At 29.0% G+C, this 19,074-nt stretch overlaps 1 protein-coding gene and 1 pseudogene across 1 annotated transcript; both read right to left on the bottom strand.

Moving 5' to 3' along the window:
• Nucleotides 1-12,258: 12,258 nt before the first annotated feature.
• Nucleotides 12,259-14,272, bottom strand: LOC113377669 (annotated as a pseudogene).
• A 3,591-nt stretch (nucleotides 14,273-17,863) lies between these two features.
• LOC113378253 lies at nucleotides 17,864-18,754 on the bottom strand. Its single transcript, XM_026618781.1, has 3 exons — nucleotides 18,566-18,754; nucleotides 18,269-18,421; nucleotides 17,864-18,211 (listed from the first exon to the last, which is right to left on the bottom strand). The coding sequence occupies exons 1-3, from the start codon at nucleotides 18,689-18,691 to the stop codon at nucleotides 18,110-18,112; spliced, it is 381 nt and encodes a 126-aa protein (XP_026474566.1). The 5' UTR covers nucleotides 18,692-18,754; the 3' UTR covers nucleotides 17,864-18,109.
• Between the last annotated feature and the right edge of the window lie 320 nt (nucleotides 18,755-19,074).

Raw genomic sequence — 19,074 nt, 5'->3', positions numbered from 1 at the left:
TTTTTACATTTCTCAACGTTTTGAAGGTTTCTGAACATTTTGGCATACTTCAGAAAAAATGGATGTGTGTGTGTATGTATGTATGGATACAATTTTTCGTCCACGTTTTCGGGCGTACGGATCAAACGATATGAATGGTTCAAAAAACATTTGATTCCTATTGATAAGGAGATGTGCTGATTAGTTTTTGGCAAAGGCAGGTCCAGCCGTTACGGAGATACGGAGTAAAGAGCGCAGAAAATAGAAATCGAGTTTTTGAGAGAACGGAGCATCCGATTTGAATGAACTAAAAACATTCAATTAGTAATGATTGGGAGAAGTGGTTATTAGTTTTTAGCAAAGGCAGTCCCAGCCATTTCGAAGATACGGAGCTAAATGTGTAAAAAATGGCAGTTTTTGGGAGAACTAAGCGTCCGATTTAAATGATTCAAAGAACTTTCTGCTTGTCTTAACGAAATAATTGATTTTAGAAAAAGACAATTTTTGTTTCAATTTTTTTTTTTAACTCTTTTTTTATATCGAAAATAATTCTGATTTTATTTTTAATTCTGACTATTGTTCTAATATACTTTAAACAAATAATTTCAATTTTGGAATTCAGTTTATATAATTCTTATAAATATTAGACAATGTTACAATATTTATAATAATCTATTTGAAAACATTCAGTATTCTTCGAACATTTCGTTACGGTATGGGAAGTTCCAGCAATTTGCCTTAAGGCACGATGCCACCCACCCCAATAGTTTGTATTGTGTTTCTTTAAATTATTGTTATATTTCGCGCAGAATATTTTTTTCAATATGATTATTTTTGTCTTCTATTAACAATTTAGCCATTTAAACGATTCACAAAAAATACATATTCTAATATTACAATTAAATATATCTAATGTACATATTCTAATGTTACAATTAAAATATATCATTCTGTATTAAATAATTTGTATTAAAAAATAAACTATATAAATTAAATGGTTTATATGACTTATATATAAGTCATGTACAATTCGGACAATATTTTTTTCCTTCAAAATCAAAACCTAAATCGCAAATTTTTAATTTACCTAATATTGTTTGGTTTCGACATATTACGTTATGTCATTTTCAGTAAACTACAAATTGAAAAAAAAACAGATATAAAATAACTATAGTTTAAAGTTTGTGAGAATAAAACATTGACAAATAAAACTAATTTATTAAACATAATATGGTTTAAAGACTTATATGTACATCGAAATGTTCCTAATTATTTTATGATAATAGTAATTGACAATAGCAGTACTAAACTAGTTTAGTATTGTGTTTCAATTTGTACTCCCCTGAAGATGACATAAGATAAATTGTCGAAACGTATGGAAATAATAAAGATTTATAAAATTTTCACAATTTTTATGTGTTGCCCTCAGGATTTAATCTTTCAACATATATAATATATATATATATATATATATATATATATATAAATCGAATTAAATTTATGGTTTAATAAGTTTAATGAATTTATTATTATTTTTGAATCTACTAACCTTTATATCCTGTATAAATCCACACAAATTCAAACAAAACACACGTGACAAAATAAAATCCTTTTAAAACACTGCAAATTATTTACTATAAGTTCGAGTAAAACAACGGTAAAATATAATCATAACGCACAACAAACATCAAACATAAAGCCGCACTAAAGAATGCAACCGAACAGCTCGAACGACTGATGAGCACTGATCTCAGATTCTCAGCGAACCACCATGCACTATCCCCTGCTATTGTATTCGGTAGTTCGGTATTGGTACCGCGGCCCGTCGGTGCAAGTTCAAACCACGTACAATGCAGATCCGAACGTAGCCGAACGTACCCGAACGAACCGAGACATTGGCGATTGGCAAAGGACGAGCATTCGGGAAAAGCAAAACATTCCTGAACGTCTCAAGTTCTGAAGATCTCAAGCACTCTGCAGATCTCGAGATGCCGAAGATCTTCACAACGGTATGGAAAGGTTTGCATAAGATCGAATGATTGTAGGTAGCCGTATTAGTCCAGCGACGTGATCTTATGCATGCCGGTGAAAAATTTAACTAGTGGTGTATGGCATCGTGCCTTAAGGCAAATTGCTCGAGCTTTCCGTGCCAGAAATTTTTTTTTAAAAAAGATTAAATTTGTTTTGAATTTTGAAAAAGATAGATTTTTGAGAAATTTTTAATTTTTGAAAAAAAACTTTTGAATAAAATGTTTTTTTTTTATTTTGAAATATTTTGGAAATTTTGAACTTTTTTCAAAGCAATCGCACTGCTTTAGCTGCATAGAGACGCAATATCGAAGCGCGTAAGCGCCGCGTCGCAACTAACGGGCAAACGATATTACGAAACCCATAGAAATGCAAACAAAATTGTTACACATTAATAAATCTCCATAAAATATCTGATAATTTGATGTGCGTATGTCTAATGATTATTTTTGACCTTAAAATGGCATTTTTTCTTAATTTTTTTTACTAGATCTCCGAAACACCTATACCTGCCTTCCTAAAAATCAGTTAATCCGTTCTTCATCTTGTCAATACAAGTAAAATGTTTTTTGAATTATTAAAATCGGACGCTCCGTTCTCTTAAAAACATAGTTACCGTTTTTGGCACTTTTTTCCCCGTATCTTTGAAACGGCTAGACCTGTCTGTGCCAAAAAGCAATCAGCACGTCCCCTTATTAATAGGAATCGATTGTTTTTTGAATAATTGAAATCGGTTGAACCGTGTTACCGAAATCGTCGACGAAAATTTGTATCGGCACACACACACACACACGCACACACAGACAAACACACACATACATCCATTTTTTTCTAAGGTATGCCAAAATGTTCAGAAACTTCTGAAACGTAAAGATATATAAAAATTGAAAAATTTTACATATCTTTATGTTTCAGAGGTTTCTGAACATTTTGTCAAAATCTTAGAAAAAGATGATGTGTGTGTGAATGTGTGAATGTAGTATGTATGTATGTATGGGTGCAAAAAATTATTCAAAAAGCTGATTAGTTTTAGGCAAAAGTTGGTGCAGCCGTTTTTAAGATACGGAGCAGAGTGCAGAAAATGAAAATTCAGATTGTAAGAGAATGGAGCATCCGATTTGATTCAGTAAACATTCCACTTGTTTGACGTAATGAAGAATTGATAAGTTTTTGGAAAGACAGGTCCAACGATTTCGGAGATTCAGTGTGTAAAGTTTAAAAAAAGCCATTTGGCGGTCAAAAATCATTATTTTGTAATTTGAATCAACCCATATGAAAGTGTATCAAAAACTTTCAAGAAATTTCAAAATTTTTAAAACCTTCAAAAATTTTTTTAAAATTTAGTTGTCAAAAAAAAACTGAGTTTTCAAACAATATCAGTATTTTCAAAAAAAGTATTTTTTTAAAAAATATCCAGATTTTTTAAATGTTTTCAATATTTTCAAAAACAAATTCAAAATTCTCATTTTAAATTAAGGTACGGGAAATTCCAGCAATTTGCTATAAAACAGGATACTATGCAACAATAATTATATTTTTGTAGCAGTAGTCGACAAATTTAAGCAAATTAAGCTCAAACATAAAGATCTATTTGGTTCAATAAGAAAAATTCTAAAATTTCTATCAACGATAAACTATTATTATAATATTAAAATCTGATGCAATTGTAGTAATTGCAGTGAATTTTATTTAGGATGCTTGATATTAGAACTGGCATAAAAAATGCAGAATTATATTGAAACTTATATTAAATGGTTATAATGGCCATATAAATGGTTTTATTATAATTATTTCTATTACTTTGAGAATTTTTATAATTTTGTATCAACAAATTTTTGGCATGATGTACGATCAAAAATAGTTCATTTTTATTTTACAAATTTAGTATATATTCAGTACAAATTTAATAGATATTTAGTATATATTAAGATTATTCACGCAATTATACTCATTGTAGGCAATAAAAAATCGTTATTGATTTCCATTTATTGCATAAACTGAATAAGCACAATTGATTTAAAAATTTAAAATAATCGTCCAATATTCGTACTTACTATATAAATGTATGTTAAAATTAACTAACAATAAGTTGCAGATGGACATTAAATAAATTGCTTAATTTATAGATTTACATACCTGTTTGGGGCGAAATCGATTTTTATTATCAAACATACTATATAATTCGAACAAAAGTTACTTCTATAATTAACGGTACCGAAGTACCAGGTGCATGTAACAGAGGTAACCCTTATAAACAATGAGTATTATGAGGGACAATATTCCAAAATTATATGAGTTACTTCTAGCTTATGATTGTATTTTATTTTTTACCATCATATCATTCGATCTAAAAACTTTCCTGCACGTTTGTTTGGGAATATCGTGACAATGTAAAAATTTCACAATGGCACTTACAATAATTTCAATTTTATAATAAAATTATGACTTAGTTATGTACATCATTATGCTTAAAGATAAATTACTAAATATTGCAATTCTGTAAAAAATATTAAATAAAACAAAAACAAATTAAAATTTTAAATTTGCAAAATATCAAAATTATAATAGAATAAAAAATACACCGAAATTGCGCCGGAAACAATAAGGCAACCAGAATTCTACAAGAAAAATGCTTGAGAGTAAGAAAAAAAAATTGCTCTTTTTTATTGGCGCATTAACACAACTTTTGCTGCGGTGTAATATAAATCGATAAACCAATTCCACTTTTAGGTATGAAAATGGTGAGATGAATGATGAATGATGATGAACGATATATATTTATCAATTACAGGATAAGCTGGGCTGGTAAGAAGTTGGAAGAAAAGGATGAGTTTATTATTCATAAATTGAAATTTCTATTGCTATAATATAATTAAAATTTAATTATAATTAAAATTGCATTCATATTCAACTGAAATCTCAATAAATGTAATCAATTATTATGCGTACTAATGTAAGATTTAAAATTCTTGCTGTTGAGTCATATTCAGATAATAATGGTATTATGCACACAATGGGTCTACGCAAATTGACTTCTTGTAGTTTCATATTTCCGGTTAACATTTAAAAAACTTCATTAGAGCATATAAATATTTTTATGCAAACTGCAGTTACCATTACCATGGTAATGTTTTCAATCATTGCTTAACCAAACGAGTTCCTCAAAATATGCAACTTAAATAGACAAAGGCCACGGATTTATAATGATTATACTAATAAGTATATTCGTGAATCACATTTAACTGGAAATATAAAAATTTTGTTCGTAAAATAAGTTAGTTGTATGTTCATTTTAATTTAAATATCTCTTATATAAAAAATTCGCCCAGTAACTATGCGAGGTATCTTATTCCCAACTACTGATAACTATTAACGGTTAAGAATAATATAAGGCGTATGATTTTGCGTATTAGAGTCCGAGTAAGCTATATAATTAAAGGGCAACTTTGTGTTTTGTTCTTCTTGATTTGATTTACTGAATGATTACACATAGCAAGGCCAAAACATATAAATGAAGAATTGTCAAATTCATTTTATTATTTGACGATATGTGTAAAGCGTTTTTTTTTATTGAACTAAGTTCTGTTGCTTGTGAAAGTTTTCAGCGGTTTAAATGTAGTGGGATTTTGGAAGTGAAACATTTACTTATTTCTTTTCATTTGTATAAACTATGTAAAACTAAATGCATGAAATCCTTAAAATTGACAAATTATGTAATTTTCAAATTTTAAACTTCATAGTAATTCTGATATCTGTCTCAGATTTGCATACCAGCAAATATTCATGATTAGGGGGCGTCCATTAATCACGTGAGGTTTTTAGGGGGAGGGCGGGTTTGACGAAAAATCACGAAATATCACGTGGAGGAGGGGGGGGGTATGGTGAGATATCACGTGTATTTATTTTTTAACTGATTTTTTTTTAAAAAAATCTAACATTTTTAAAAAATAATCAAAAATTTTAGTTTTTTCACTTAACTAAAAATACACGTGATGTTTGGTGGGGTAATTTTGAATATCACCACGTATCACCAAGGGGGAGGGGGGGGGTCAAAAAATCCTTAAAAACTAGCTCACGTGATTAATGGACGCCCCCTAAGCATGCCTTCGTTTACATATAAACTTTAGACTCTGCCCTAGGCAAAATAATCTGCTATGCAAATCCGTATTGCCAAAAATTCAGTGACAATTCGCATGCGATTCCATTTATATTCTATTTTAAATTGCACTCACAAAACTAAACCTCTTGTTTTCGAGGCTTGAAATGGATATTCTCGTATTTAAATCGGAGTTTAATACTAGCCTGACATACGCGGTGAGCCGCCATAACAAGAGAACGGATAAATGTATTAAGTCGGACAAAAGAACCAAATCAAATGTTAAATAGTTGAATTGAACGTAGTTTTTATTCGTTATATCATTTACAACCATCCTTATTGGACATCTAGTAAACATATAATGACAATAAAGAACGTATTACATAAATTACTTCTACCTTCAGATAAATAATTAATATTACGATGATTAACAAAGAGTTGCAATAATAAGCATAGTAAAAATAACTAATATGAAACTGCCTTCACATTTTTTCAGAAATATCAAAAATCTTGTGGGTGCGTCCTTTTCAGACTTCTTTTTGGCCAAAATTAAAACGCCAATTATCAAATATTTATGTATTTACACCATTTGATAATAATGGGAAAATAAATTTTTCAATTCATTTTCCAATCACTTAAAAGCGTTAATCATTATAATAAGCACTTACAATTAGTGATATAAGCACAATTCATTTGCTATAATTAATCCTTATTAGGATATAAAATCACGTTTGCTTAAGTTTGTGTTATAAAATTTCATTATTTTATAATTTTCGCCAATAAGAATCGAATGTTTTTTGAATAATTCAAATCCGTTCTCCCAAACTCGTCGACTACATACATACATACACAAGCATACATCATTTTTTTTCTTTTTAGTAATTAATAAATGACAGACGTATGGTAAATATGTTTATTTATTGATGTAAACCAAAATTTGACCTTTTTTATGCGTTATATCAAAAACGGCTCAGGTGATTTTAAAAATTTAAAGCAGTTCGATGAGACTCGATAAAGCCTCGCGTTGGATAGTTTTTCGAAATGATCGGCTGAGTTGTTTTTTTAATATTTGCAGAAAACTGGGAATGCTTTCGTGTGCGCTTTCATTAATAATTCTCCAATTTTAAAACAATAAAAATTGTTAAATATATAAGTTGGGAATCATGCTGATTAGTTTTTGGTAAAGATCGACCGTGACGTTTTCGGTTGTAAACAACTTAGAATGAGCTGAAATGTCGAAAAAACAAAATTAGCAAATCGGATACTCTGGCGAAAGCATAAACTTCTTCAAGAAGTTAAAAATCTTATATTACCTTATTTAAATTATTTGTGTGGAAAGTATATATACATAGATAAAAGAAGAGTATATATATATATATATATATATATATATATATATATATATACATATATATATAATTTTTTTCAGTTTTTAGGTTTTATTTGTCCAATTTTAATTTCAAATTCTATAATTTTTATTTCAAATTTCATACTTATTTTTGTTATGTTAAAAATTAATATATGTGTTATTCACACTATAAGTCAAAATGAACGCCAGTTAATTATTAAATTAATTTAAATTGATGAAATGTTTTAAGCTTATCATTGTTTTTCTTTAAATAATAATGGGATGCATGTCTGAAAAAACTTTTTATAATGAGACATAATCTTCAGGGCAATACATTAATTAAAAATTGTAGAGATTTACAAATCTATATTATTTCCATACGTTTCGGCATATTATCATGCGCCATCATCTAAAATTATCTAAATATAAAATATAAATTGTCTAAATTGCCAAGGGTTTTACATTGGCGAAACTAGCCAAAATCAATACAAAAGAATATCTCAACATAGAAATAATTAAAAAAATAAGAATCAGAATAAAACAATCCTCACAGAACACATAAATAACTTTCAGCATAACATTGATTTTCTAAATCCGAGTATATTACATTTTAAAACCAATATATTTAAAAGAAGATTTAGTGAAGGTTATCTAATATTGTTAAACAATAAAGCAATCAACAAGAGAGTTGACAGCTGTTCGATCTGTAATGATTACAAGATATTCCTCGACTATTTTTCAAACAATATTATTACTGAATGAAGCGTGTCACTTTTTTATTACTTTCCGAAACCATATGTTTTTAAAAGCTTGGACATTAAAAAAAAATCTTTCTAAACACAATTCATTCAACGCTTAAACTTCAACAACAACATACACAAATTTAGTTTTCTAACTCTAATTCATAATTAGTTTTAAATGTTTGAACTACTGATATCTTGGTGTTACGTTACAATTGCGTAAATTCGTGCAGTGTAGAGTTAAATTGCTTTTGACCGTAGGTACCTATCTTTAAGTGCAATATGTTGTATCAATTTTCTTTTTTAAATTGATTATAAAAAAAACTTTTTAGTTTTCCACTGAATTACGGTCTCGATGAAGACTGAAACATATGGTGATATTGCCTGACTCAACACACTCATTTTATATATATATATATATATATATATATATATATATATATATACATAGCTGGGCACCGTTAATCAAATAGTTAACTTCGTTAATCGTTAATCCGCTACAAAAAAAGTTAACTTCGTTAAACGTTAAAGCGTTACATTTCGGAAGAATTAACGCAAGTTAACGTTAATCGTTAATCCGTTAATATGTGTAAAATTACATTTTTATATCGTTGCGTTAGTGAACTTAAAAAACTTATTAGTTTAGGTTCTGGAAGTTGACAGGTTATGAATAAAACAAAATACTTGTATAATTCAAATGTGTAATTTAACCCCTCGCGCGTTTTATGCACACTTCCGTATGTATAAGGAAAATGGCACAATTATCACATACCGTGATAACGCTATTGGTCAACTTTCCGTTTTTATGATTGCATATTGTTTTTACAAGAATTTTTTTCTAAATAAAGGGAAAGAGTTTTTTTAACTTCCCGTAGGGCAAGTTATAGTAATCGCAAAAAAATCGAAAATGAAAATTTTTGCATTTCTCGACGTTTCAAAGGTTTCTGAATATTTTGGCATACCTTAGAAAAAATGGATGTATGTGTGTGTGTGTATGTATGTGTATTCGGATACAAATTTTCGTCGACGATTTCGGGAACACGGATCAACCGATTTGAATAATTCAAAAAACATTCGATTCGTATTGATAAGAAGACGTGCTGATTAGTTTTTGGCAAAGGCAGGTCTAGCCGTTCCGAAGATATGGGGCAAATTGAGCCAAAAACGGTAACTCAGTTTTTAAGAGATCGGAGCGTCCGATTTTAATAATTCAAAAAACATTTTACTTGTATTGACAATTATGAAAAACTGATCAATTTTTCATGAAGGCAGGTCTAGCGGTTTCGGAGATTTAATGAAAAAAGTAAAAAAAAATGCCATTTGGCGGTCAAAATGATCATTAGACATATGCACATCAAATTATAAGATATTTTATAGAGATTTTAACAATAAGTATAAATTTTATTTACATTCCTATGGGTTCCGTACCAATGTTTATCCTTTAGACAGCGGCGCGGCGCTTACGCGTTTTATATTTTGTCTCTATGCAGTCCTAAAGCAGTAAAATTGCTTTGAAAAAAAGTTCAGATCTTCCAAAATATGTCAAAATAAAGAAAACATTTTTTTTTCAAAAAAAATTAATTTTTTGTCCAATAGTTTATTGTTTCTGCATTCCTCTCTACTGCTGTCATACGTTTCCAGCCACATTAACCGAAACTTTGGGTGAAATGCCGCGGCAAGTTGGCACTGTTCATCATTCAGGAGTAGTCCAAATCTTTTCTCTATGCCGTTTAATAAGGCATTGGCTAAAGCTGTGCCGTGCGGTAAATAGTAGGCATTGGATTAACGATTAACGGACTTCTCGCATTTTAACGGAAGTTAACGTGTCCGTTAACATTTTTAAAAGTTAACTTAAAAGTTAATCCGTTAATCAAAATGTTAACTTCGTTAATTAACGATTAACGGATTAACGAGTTAATGCTCAGCTATGTATATATATATATATATATGAGTAAGTTCTTCAAGGGCATACATCAAATAAAAGGCAAAGATTTAGAAGTTAATCTTTAATTTTTCCAAACGTTTCGACATAGTATTTTATGTCATCATCAGTGGATATAAATATGGTCTTACATCAGTAGCTAGCGCTAGGAACACAATTTTGCACTATCATATATACATTAACTTGTTTTTTTATTTCATTGACTACAGCCTCGGGCTCTGTCACATAAACTACGTTCTCTGTGCAAAATATATTATATATTTCACAAATATTTTGCCATACTCTGTTCAACAAATTAATATATAAAAAAACAAGTTAATGTATATATGATAGTGCAAAATTGTGTTCCTAGCGCTAGCTACTGATGTAAGACCATATTTATATCCACTGATGATGACATAAAATACTATGTCGAAACGTTTGGAAAAATTAAAGATTAACTTCTAAATCTTTACCTTTTATTTGATGTATGCCCTTGAAGAACTTACTCATATTTCTCAACATCAAAATTAACTACTTTAACATATATATATATATATATATACAGGGCCGGTCCTGCCTTGCATGCGATGCATGCAAAAAATGCGGGCGCACGGCTTAGGGGGCGCCAAAACGAGATTCGGAAATAGAATTTATAATATATTATTCACATTTTTTTTAATATGAAGTTTAGAATACTCAATAGATTATAATAAAAAAACTAACTTAATGGATACGTAGACACAAAAAGCATATTCAGTTTGCAATGTGATATCAGTAGAAACAATTCATTACTCTGCAAATTAGTAAATTATTTTTCTGCTTATTGTTTAATGTACTTATTAAATTTTTCTCGTTTGAAGTTAATGTGGATTCGAAAAAGAAATCATCTAGTGTTCAAACCCGCAAGCGCAAACCTACAAAAGTTCAAATTATTGGGCATTATTGACGAAAAACTACGAGCTGATTTAGTTTGAACGAAACTTGTTAAAACAATAGATACAAATTATAATAGAGAAACATGGAAAATCGGAAGTTAGTGCATAGAAAATGGCTCATTGAGACCGTGAAACTGAATAGTAACTTTTGTTTTTGTTGAAAATGTTTCGCATCTGATGAACTTTGAACGTTGAAGACATACGTGGTTAGATTTATAGAAATTGAGCAAATATGAAAAATGGAAGCAAAATGTGCTAGAAACAAAAAACTTGAGCTTTTTTTATACCTATTGGTGTCCATAATAATTTTAATTATTAACTAAGCAGAAATAATACAAATACAAATTTAATTGTGTTTTGTTTTCAATATAGTTTAGAAAATATGTAATTTCTTTACATCTTCTAATAAAATACGTTAAAAATTTAATTTTAAAACATCAATCTGATATTCTGAATCAGATGGGAAAGTAAATATGAATACAATTCGATCCTTACGATATCAATAAGGAGAAGTTTACGATGCAATTTTGGATATTGTAAATAATGCAAAAAAATTAAAACAAAATTTAAAAAAATCCAACATGAAAAAACAGTGTTCTGTTTAAAAATGAAATAAGGAATATGTTTCAAAATCCAAATATTAATATTACACATATATGTTAAAAATACTTGAAAATGTAAAATATTTGATTATGGTCAACCCGCAAACCGCTTCGATTTTCTAAATAAAATTAGAATCAATGTATTTTATAAGCTTTTAGATATTATTTATTTTTTTGTGTACTAAATCCAGAATGATTAACCCCTTTGACTCGGATGCCGAAAATTCACGAGTGGAAAGTGTTAAAAATCAATTTAAAGAATTTACGTAAATATTTATATAATTTTAATAATAAATGTTAAAACAGTTAAAATTATTGGGGGGGGGGGGGCGCTAGAACAAATTTTGCATGCAGGCGCTGAAGACCCCAGGACCGGCCCTGTATATATATATATATATATATATATATAAATGACATTCATAATATCAATAATTAGATTTACTAAGTAATTCTGACTTTAATCTTTATTTTAATCTCATATAGAGATCAACATTTTACAAACACTTATCTTTTACAAATACTTATAAAATCATCGCTACATTCCCATGATAAAATCACATTATCTTTAGTTACAGAAATGTTAATATAATGAATGTCACATCCATGTTTATGTCTTGCCTTATTTCAGTTGTTCACACCTTTCTCTTATGAATATGATAAACAATCTTAAAACCATAAGTGAAGTGAAATATTATCTTCTAGCAAAACGATTTAAGTAATCCCTCACTTTATTTTCAAATTCATTTCTGTCCTTGCTATACATTTTTGCTGCATCGGTATTAAGAGGGTCTTCAAAATTTAAGAGATCCTAGTAAAGTAAATAAAAATAGTTGTTTACCAGAATATGAGTTTTCAAAACTACAAAACATTACAGTATATATATATATATATATATATATATATATATATAATTGCATGTGTGTGTATGTGCGTGTATATTAAATAAGTCTAATAATCGGGAATAATAATATCAATAAAAAACATACATTTCTTTTACAATCTATATGTTTAGGCTATAATCCTTACTTTAATTCAGTAGAAAGTAGAAACTAAAAATATATTAAACTAATTGACGTTGAAAAATTAAAAGAGTTTGCTAACAGCTACAGAAAATTCAATAATCCATGATATGAGGATATGGTAATGTGCTACACTATGTAATATAAACATTGCCAACTTGTTATTATAACAATATTTCACAATTATGCTAACATTAAATTATAACAAAAGATTAAGTGCGCAATATATGTGTTATCTGTAAACTAGTTGGAGACATAATGAAGAAAGGATTTATAAAAAAGATATTTTTACCAAGATTCTAACATGTGCGGAACTAATAGTGATTTTTGCACATTTTTTATTGTTCTGTAAAAAATTGGGATATACTATCTAGATATATGATGTTTGTTGAACGCAATTTTTAGTTTCTACTTAATGAAGGCTAGGATTATAGCCAATACCTAAATAAAAAAAAATTATGTTTTATTAATGATATGCCCAATTATTAAAGTTTGTTAATACATATGTCAACATCAAATTCAGAATTATATATGTTTACATAAATAAATCTATTAAAACCATTCAAATATAAAAATATTGAAACATTTAAAATAAATTAATACATATATAAATTTTATATTACTTAATATATAAACAAAATTACCGTAAATAGTGAATTTAGGCCCCATATTACATCTTTGAGTGTTCGTGTTGGTGCCCAACCTAATCCATCAATTGAATTTTGTCGGAGCAGGGATAAACAAACATCACCTTCAACAGTTATATTTGGATGCCAAAGCTTTGTTGCACATTTAACTATAGGAGGCTAAATATTTAACATTTAGAAAAACTCATATTAATACCGCTCACACATATTAAAACACAACTTTGGATGAAAACCTACAGCTATATTATATTCCTCTGTAACGACAACATCAAATCTAAATTTCCACCTTGCCAAAATCCTTCATCGGGGCACACTGTGAGGGTAAATTCACTTAATATGTCTGGATCTAAAAATGATAAAAAAACACTTATGTTAAATAAAATGAACACAACTTTTAATGAGATTACAAATTTCAATTATCATAGCAGAATGCATAAGTCTTTTATATTTTGAATTATAATTCGATTATATTTAAATTAGAAAATGTAATTTTTACCACTAAATTCAACACGGCATGTACAAGGCATGTTTTGCTCCATTTCTTGTATATCTTTAACTAAAAGTTGATCCCTTATTGAAATTCTTTTTGTCGTGGAAAGGGAAGAAGAACCCGTGGAATAATCATTTGTGGTTGAAGAAGGCTCATTTCTCTGTGTACTCTCTTTCTTCAGTTTTCTGGTTAAAGTTATCATACTCTTTTATATTTATAATAATCTAAAATTAACTGCAAAAAAATTGATCTTATAAACTTTTGATTTTATGTTGCAACTTGATAAACAAACACAAATATTTAATATAACAAAATTCCAAGGTATACCTATCAACAAACTATTACTAAATATAATCACAACACAATTTTATTAACGCTAAAAGCAACTTTTATTTTTTACAGTCGTCGCCAGCTGAAAATTTCTTTTGACATTTCGTAACTCATACCATAGATAGTCAACATACATTAATAATACAGGACGATACTGAGCGAGCGCTAATCATGCTCTTGAATTTGAAAAAAGCGCGCTAATAATTTGAATGATTTTGAATTCTTATCTGCATTATAATTTATTGTTAGATATTTATTTCTCTCATCTCAGCACTTGTTTGTTATATTTTGAAGCACGGCATCTTTCATATGAGAAATTTATGTTTTGCTAGAAAATCCGAATTGCTTGCTCGACGTTTCAAGTGATTCTGAATCGTTTCCTTAAATTGAAAAAAAGCCGAAGTTTGAGCTTTCGTCTACGTTTTCTAAAGAAAAACCTGAACTGATTTCAAAGATCTAAAAGTCGTACAATGATACTCGCATTGAGATTTGCCAGGCCGTTTCTTCTCAAATGTTAAAAAAAATTAATGAAACACTTTATAATTTATGGCCTAAACCAAGGATGAGCAATCAGCGGCCCACCAGTTGTTTTTCTGCGGCCCGTCTCTAGCGTTTCTCAACTACAGATTATTTTTCTAGATATTTTATCACATACGGCTGTAAAGGCTAATTCTGTTGTCAGTCAAATACTGGTAAAAACTGTTGTTCGCAGAAATAGCATTTCCTGATAAAATAAATATTAATTTAAATATTAGCTTAACAATATTGCTAGAAAAATTGAGAACTTGTCCGAGAACATAGCCATAACGCATTTCCAAATTTGAAATAAATAAGTATGTTTTATAAAGTCGCGAGGGTTAAATCACCGTAAATTTAAAGTATTCCTGAACAATTTAGAGCGTATATATAGAGATGATTGTAGTACTTTCGTCATTTTGGTAATGAAGAATAATATCTTCTGCAGAATCTTGTGTTTCACTTTCCATATTTAGAAAAAGAAAATGTGAACAAATTTTAATTGTGATTCCAAATGTTCAAAGCTAGCAAGACAGCTGTTTTCTTTGCCATTTAACATCGATGTAGGTACACTTTATGAAAAACCATCACAGAAAGTGATCTGCATTCAAAATAATACAGATTAAAAAAATGTACTTTTTCAATAAACATCGAAATTTTTTGAAAAACTCATGTCAGCTCTAAGAAATTTTTATTTTTGAAAAAAAAAACGCAAAGAAAATTATGATAAATTTGGAAGTAAGTATGCGCGCGAACAATTACACAGGTCCACAAAAGAAAAGTTGATGGAAAAATAATTAATTCATTTAGAAAAATGTATAGACTATATATTTATCTTCAGCGGTAAAAGGTACATTGGAAAACATATGTCACACACCCAATCCAGACAAACTCTGTTTTAATTTCGATTCACCGATCAAAATTGAGTGAAACATATCAAAGCTGCATACTTGTTGCTACTTTCCGCATTAAAAAACTTAAAATGAAGAACAAGATTGAAAAAAAACGGCTGATATTGATCAGCTTATATAAAAAAAGCAGTGCCAAATTTCTCATTAAAGTTTTCCAGTAAATTAGTTTTTCTGTTTAACTATTATTTGTTTTCATTTTGTATTAATTTTAAACTTATAATATACTCGTAATTATATAAAATACTAGCAAACCCAACGAACTCCGTTTCGCCACCAGATCGTTACGTGAGAAAGATGAAGAAATTTTTTGTTTGTTTTATATTTGAAAAGGAAAAATTTGATTTTATTATACAACAGTAATGAATTTATTTCGATTACAAAAATGAAGTGTTTTTTAGTTGAACTTCTCTAAGTAAATGAAAGTGAATCCGCAAATTATCCGTTTCATTGAAGTGCTCTTTGGTAAACCACATTTTTTGTTTTTTGATCTGACGTTAACACAAACAAAGCGAATGGTTTTCCAACTCGTGAACATACAACGTATAACTGCTCACGTGAAAAACAATGATTTTCTAAATAATCTATTTGAAATTTATCCCGCAAACACTAAGCGATTGGCCTTGCGACTTGTTAATTGTCATTGCGAACTGGAAATTGCAATTGTTTGAAGTCAAACGGAAGACCAGTCGGAATAATTGGTATGTCACCAAATCGCCAGAAATTTTTGATTGAATGGTGAAATTCAGTGTTTGTACATCATTATTCTTGGCGGCAATAATTGCTCGTTGACTTAACCAAGCATAATTCTGATAATTTTCACTAATGTTACTACTCGATGCCATGCACCACTAATTTTCTTAGCTATAAACCTTGCGGAGCCCGAGACCTTTCTAACGAATGCAAAATTGTCGAAATCGGTTCGTGCGTTCTGGAGTTACATAGTCAGGAAGGAAAACCCGACTTATTTTTATATATATAGAAGAAGAAGATATACTTTTTTCAACTTTGAATATTTGTTCTTTTCTTGTTGCAATTTTGTAATTTTGTTGCAATTAGATTAGTCCCGCGCTCAGTCAATGAATCTTTTTGACTTAATATTAGTTCAGACTTGCGAGTTTATGAAAAATCTTCAATTTTATTCAAAAAGAAAAAGCAATTTTTTTTTTTCATGGGTTGTACAACCGTAACAATTTTTTTTTAACTTTGTTCTTTATTTTAATTTTTTTTTTAATGCGGAATGGACAACTACATGCAACTCCAAATTTCACACTCTTATTTCATATAAGTCATTTTAGCTCGATAATCAATAAATTAACAATTATCGTCTTTTTCGTGAACGTGTTTAATAAAAACTCGATCAAGATTTTTCTGAGCTTATAAAAAGCTTAAATTTATCCACTTTATCCGCTGCCACATTTTAAAAACAATTGTTAGATATTGGCAACGAAATGGTTATCTCCTATAAAATTAACTGAATGCAGGCTTATGCTATTGTACAAATATTTCTCGATGTGCATAAGAAGTACATAGTTTTTGAATGCCTTGCAGAAGGAGCAATTTTAGCAAAAAAAAATTAGAAATTGAATATTAAAATTTGAAGATAAAACTGTTTTTAAAAGAAAATTGTTTTTTTTTTCAAGGTTAACATAATTCAAATATGGATGTTAGCATTTTAGCATTGCGTTGAGCAAATTATCAATGTAATTTGTGTTAGCTGCCCCTTTCATTTATATACTACATATTTATACATTCAGAATTAGCTAGCCATTTTTATACTAATGATTTTCTAAAAATAATTTCTGATGCAAAACGTTTGCCAGGTCTGCTAGTATATATATATAAACATGCGGCCCGCCATAAAATTTTAAAATTTGAATTGGCCCTAGGTTAAAAAGACCTCTTCTGTATTTATTGCATTGGAGAGCCTAGAACAGAAATAAGCAATTGTTCAAGTACTATGTACTTGATATTACCAGTGCATAAAAAAAAAAAAAAAATTAGCAAGAACATTTTATTTAAACCATTACACTACATCAGTAAATACAATACTACATTATAATAAAAATTAGAACTTACATAATATATTAGAAATGTGTCTTGGTAACACAAAAAAAGTTGGCAAATTGTTAATTATTATAGAAATTACAACAACCAAAAAGAAAATACGTAAATGGTAAACTAATTTCATAGATTATTTATATAAATGTACATGTCAATTTTAAGAATAATTACAAAACATTTCACATAGTGTAGATAGAATTATCATAATTATAATGTACAAAGTTGATAAACATCCCCATAATTTTGTTTAATATATTCAATGAAATTCTGTTATTTAATTGAGTAATAAAATCCATTTACAGGTAATATATGCAAATTAAGAAAGTAAGGCATGTGATTATATTGTAAGAAATTTTCTATACGTCTGTATCAATAATTAGTTCATACAAATATACTGCCAAATTTACACGGAATAATTCCAAAAAGTAGGTCCGGTCCTGCATTCAAAATGGCATTAATTTTATAAATACCTATTACTAAATTCTAGCAACAGGTATTATTTATGCAATGTTGATTTGGTACCAATTTATCTACGCTTGACGGCCTGCCATTCATCACCATCAGAAGACTGTGTATTGTCATTTGCTAAAATGAAATTAGCAATTAATAAAATCAACTTTTGTTAATTTACTGACTTAATACCTTTTTCATTCCTTGCATTTGACCTAAGCGGAGGACATCAGTTCTTTTTGGCATTTCCTGTGATTTTGTGGCGGATCTCCAATCACCGCCATCAGTTCTTGCTGGAGGACGGTCTCGTTCATTGCGCAATGATGGACCAAGTCTATCTCGATCCTAAAATTATTTCGTTTAATTTGTACAAAAATTAAGAAGGATAATCCTCAGGTCATATCATATAAATTATAAATTATAATTAGAATGATTGAAACAGTACTTATAAAAAAGTTATTTCACCAACTTCAAATTGTCTGAACTTACTGGTATTCGTCTCATGGGCCTGGCATCGTCATCATTTTTAATTATTGGCTCCTCGTTCATTTTCGCGATCCATTCTCCAATCTCGGCCGCCGCCACCACCACCGCCAGTTTCTCTATCGCGATCATGATCTCGTTTCATTCGATCGTCTCTTCGTTCAAATCTTCGTTCAGAGTCCCGTTCAAACCGACCACTTGATATAAATAGAAAGAAGTTTAATTTTTTTGGTATGCCTAGATTACTAAGTCGCTTATGTAATAGCTTCAATTATTATTTCAATCAATTATTTTCTTAACACTAAATCAGTTACACATCCATACACAATTTACTAAAATATGTTTTACCTAAATCAAAGGACATTAAGGACATTAATTTTGACGGTCGGACGGATTATTAGTAATTATGTGGATTTACAGAGTCAATAATCCATTAAGTGTTGTATGGCCATATGCATGGTGTAAATGAATGGTAAATAAATATTGTTTTCTTGGTGAAATACATATTCAAAAAA

Source organism: Ctenocephalides felis, unplaced genomic scaffold, assembly GCF_003426905.1.
Source record: "Ctenocephalides felis isolate EL2017-DRISC unplaced genomic scaffold, ASM342690v1 CF-g0.4_SCAFFOLD_01886, whole genome shotgun sequence".
NCBI classification, from domain to species: Eukaryota; Metazoa; Arthropoda; class Insecta; order Siphonaptera; family Pulicidae; genus Ctenocephalides; species Ctenocephalides felis.
This window is presented reverse-complemented; position numbering and strand designations above follow the sequence as displayed.

What these genes read in the sequence shown, in the direction of transcription:
- LOC113378253 (XM_026618781.1), bottom strand. Translation starts at nt 18,691, where the DNA reads ATGATCGCGATAGAGAAACTGGCGGTGGTGGTGGCGGCGGCCGAGATT. An exon ending in GGCCCATGAGACGAATACCA is followed by an intron (nt 18,422 to 18,565) that starts GTAAGTTCAGAC and finishes AAATAATTTTAG; the next exon opens with GATCGAGATAGACTTGGTCC. An exon ending in AAATGCAAGGAATGAAAAAG is followed by an intron (nt 18,212 to 18,268) that starts GTATTAAGTCAG and finishes ATTTCATTTTAG; the next exon opens with CAAATGACAATACACAGTCT.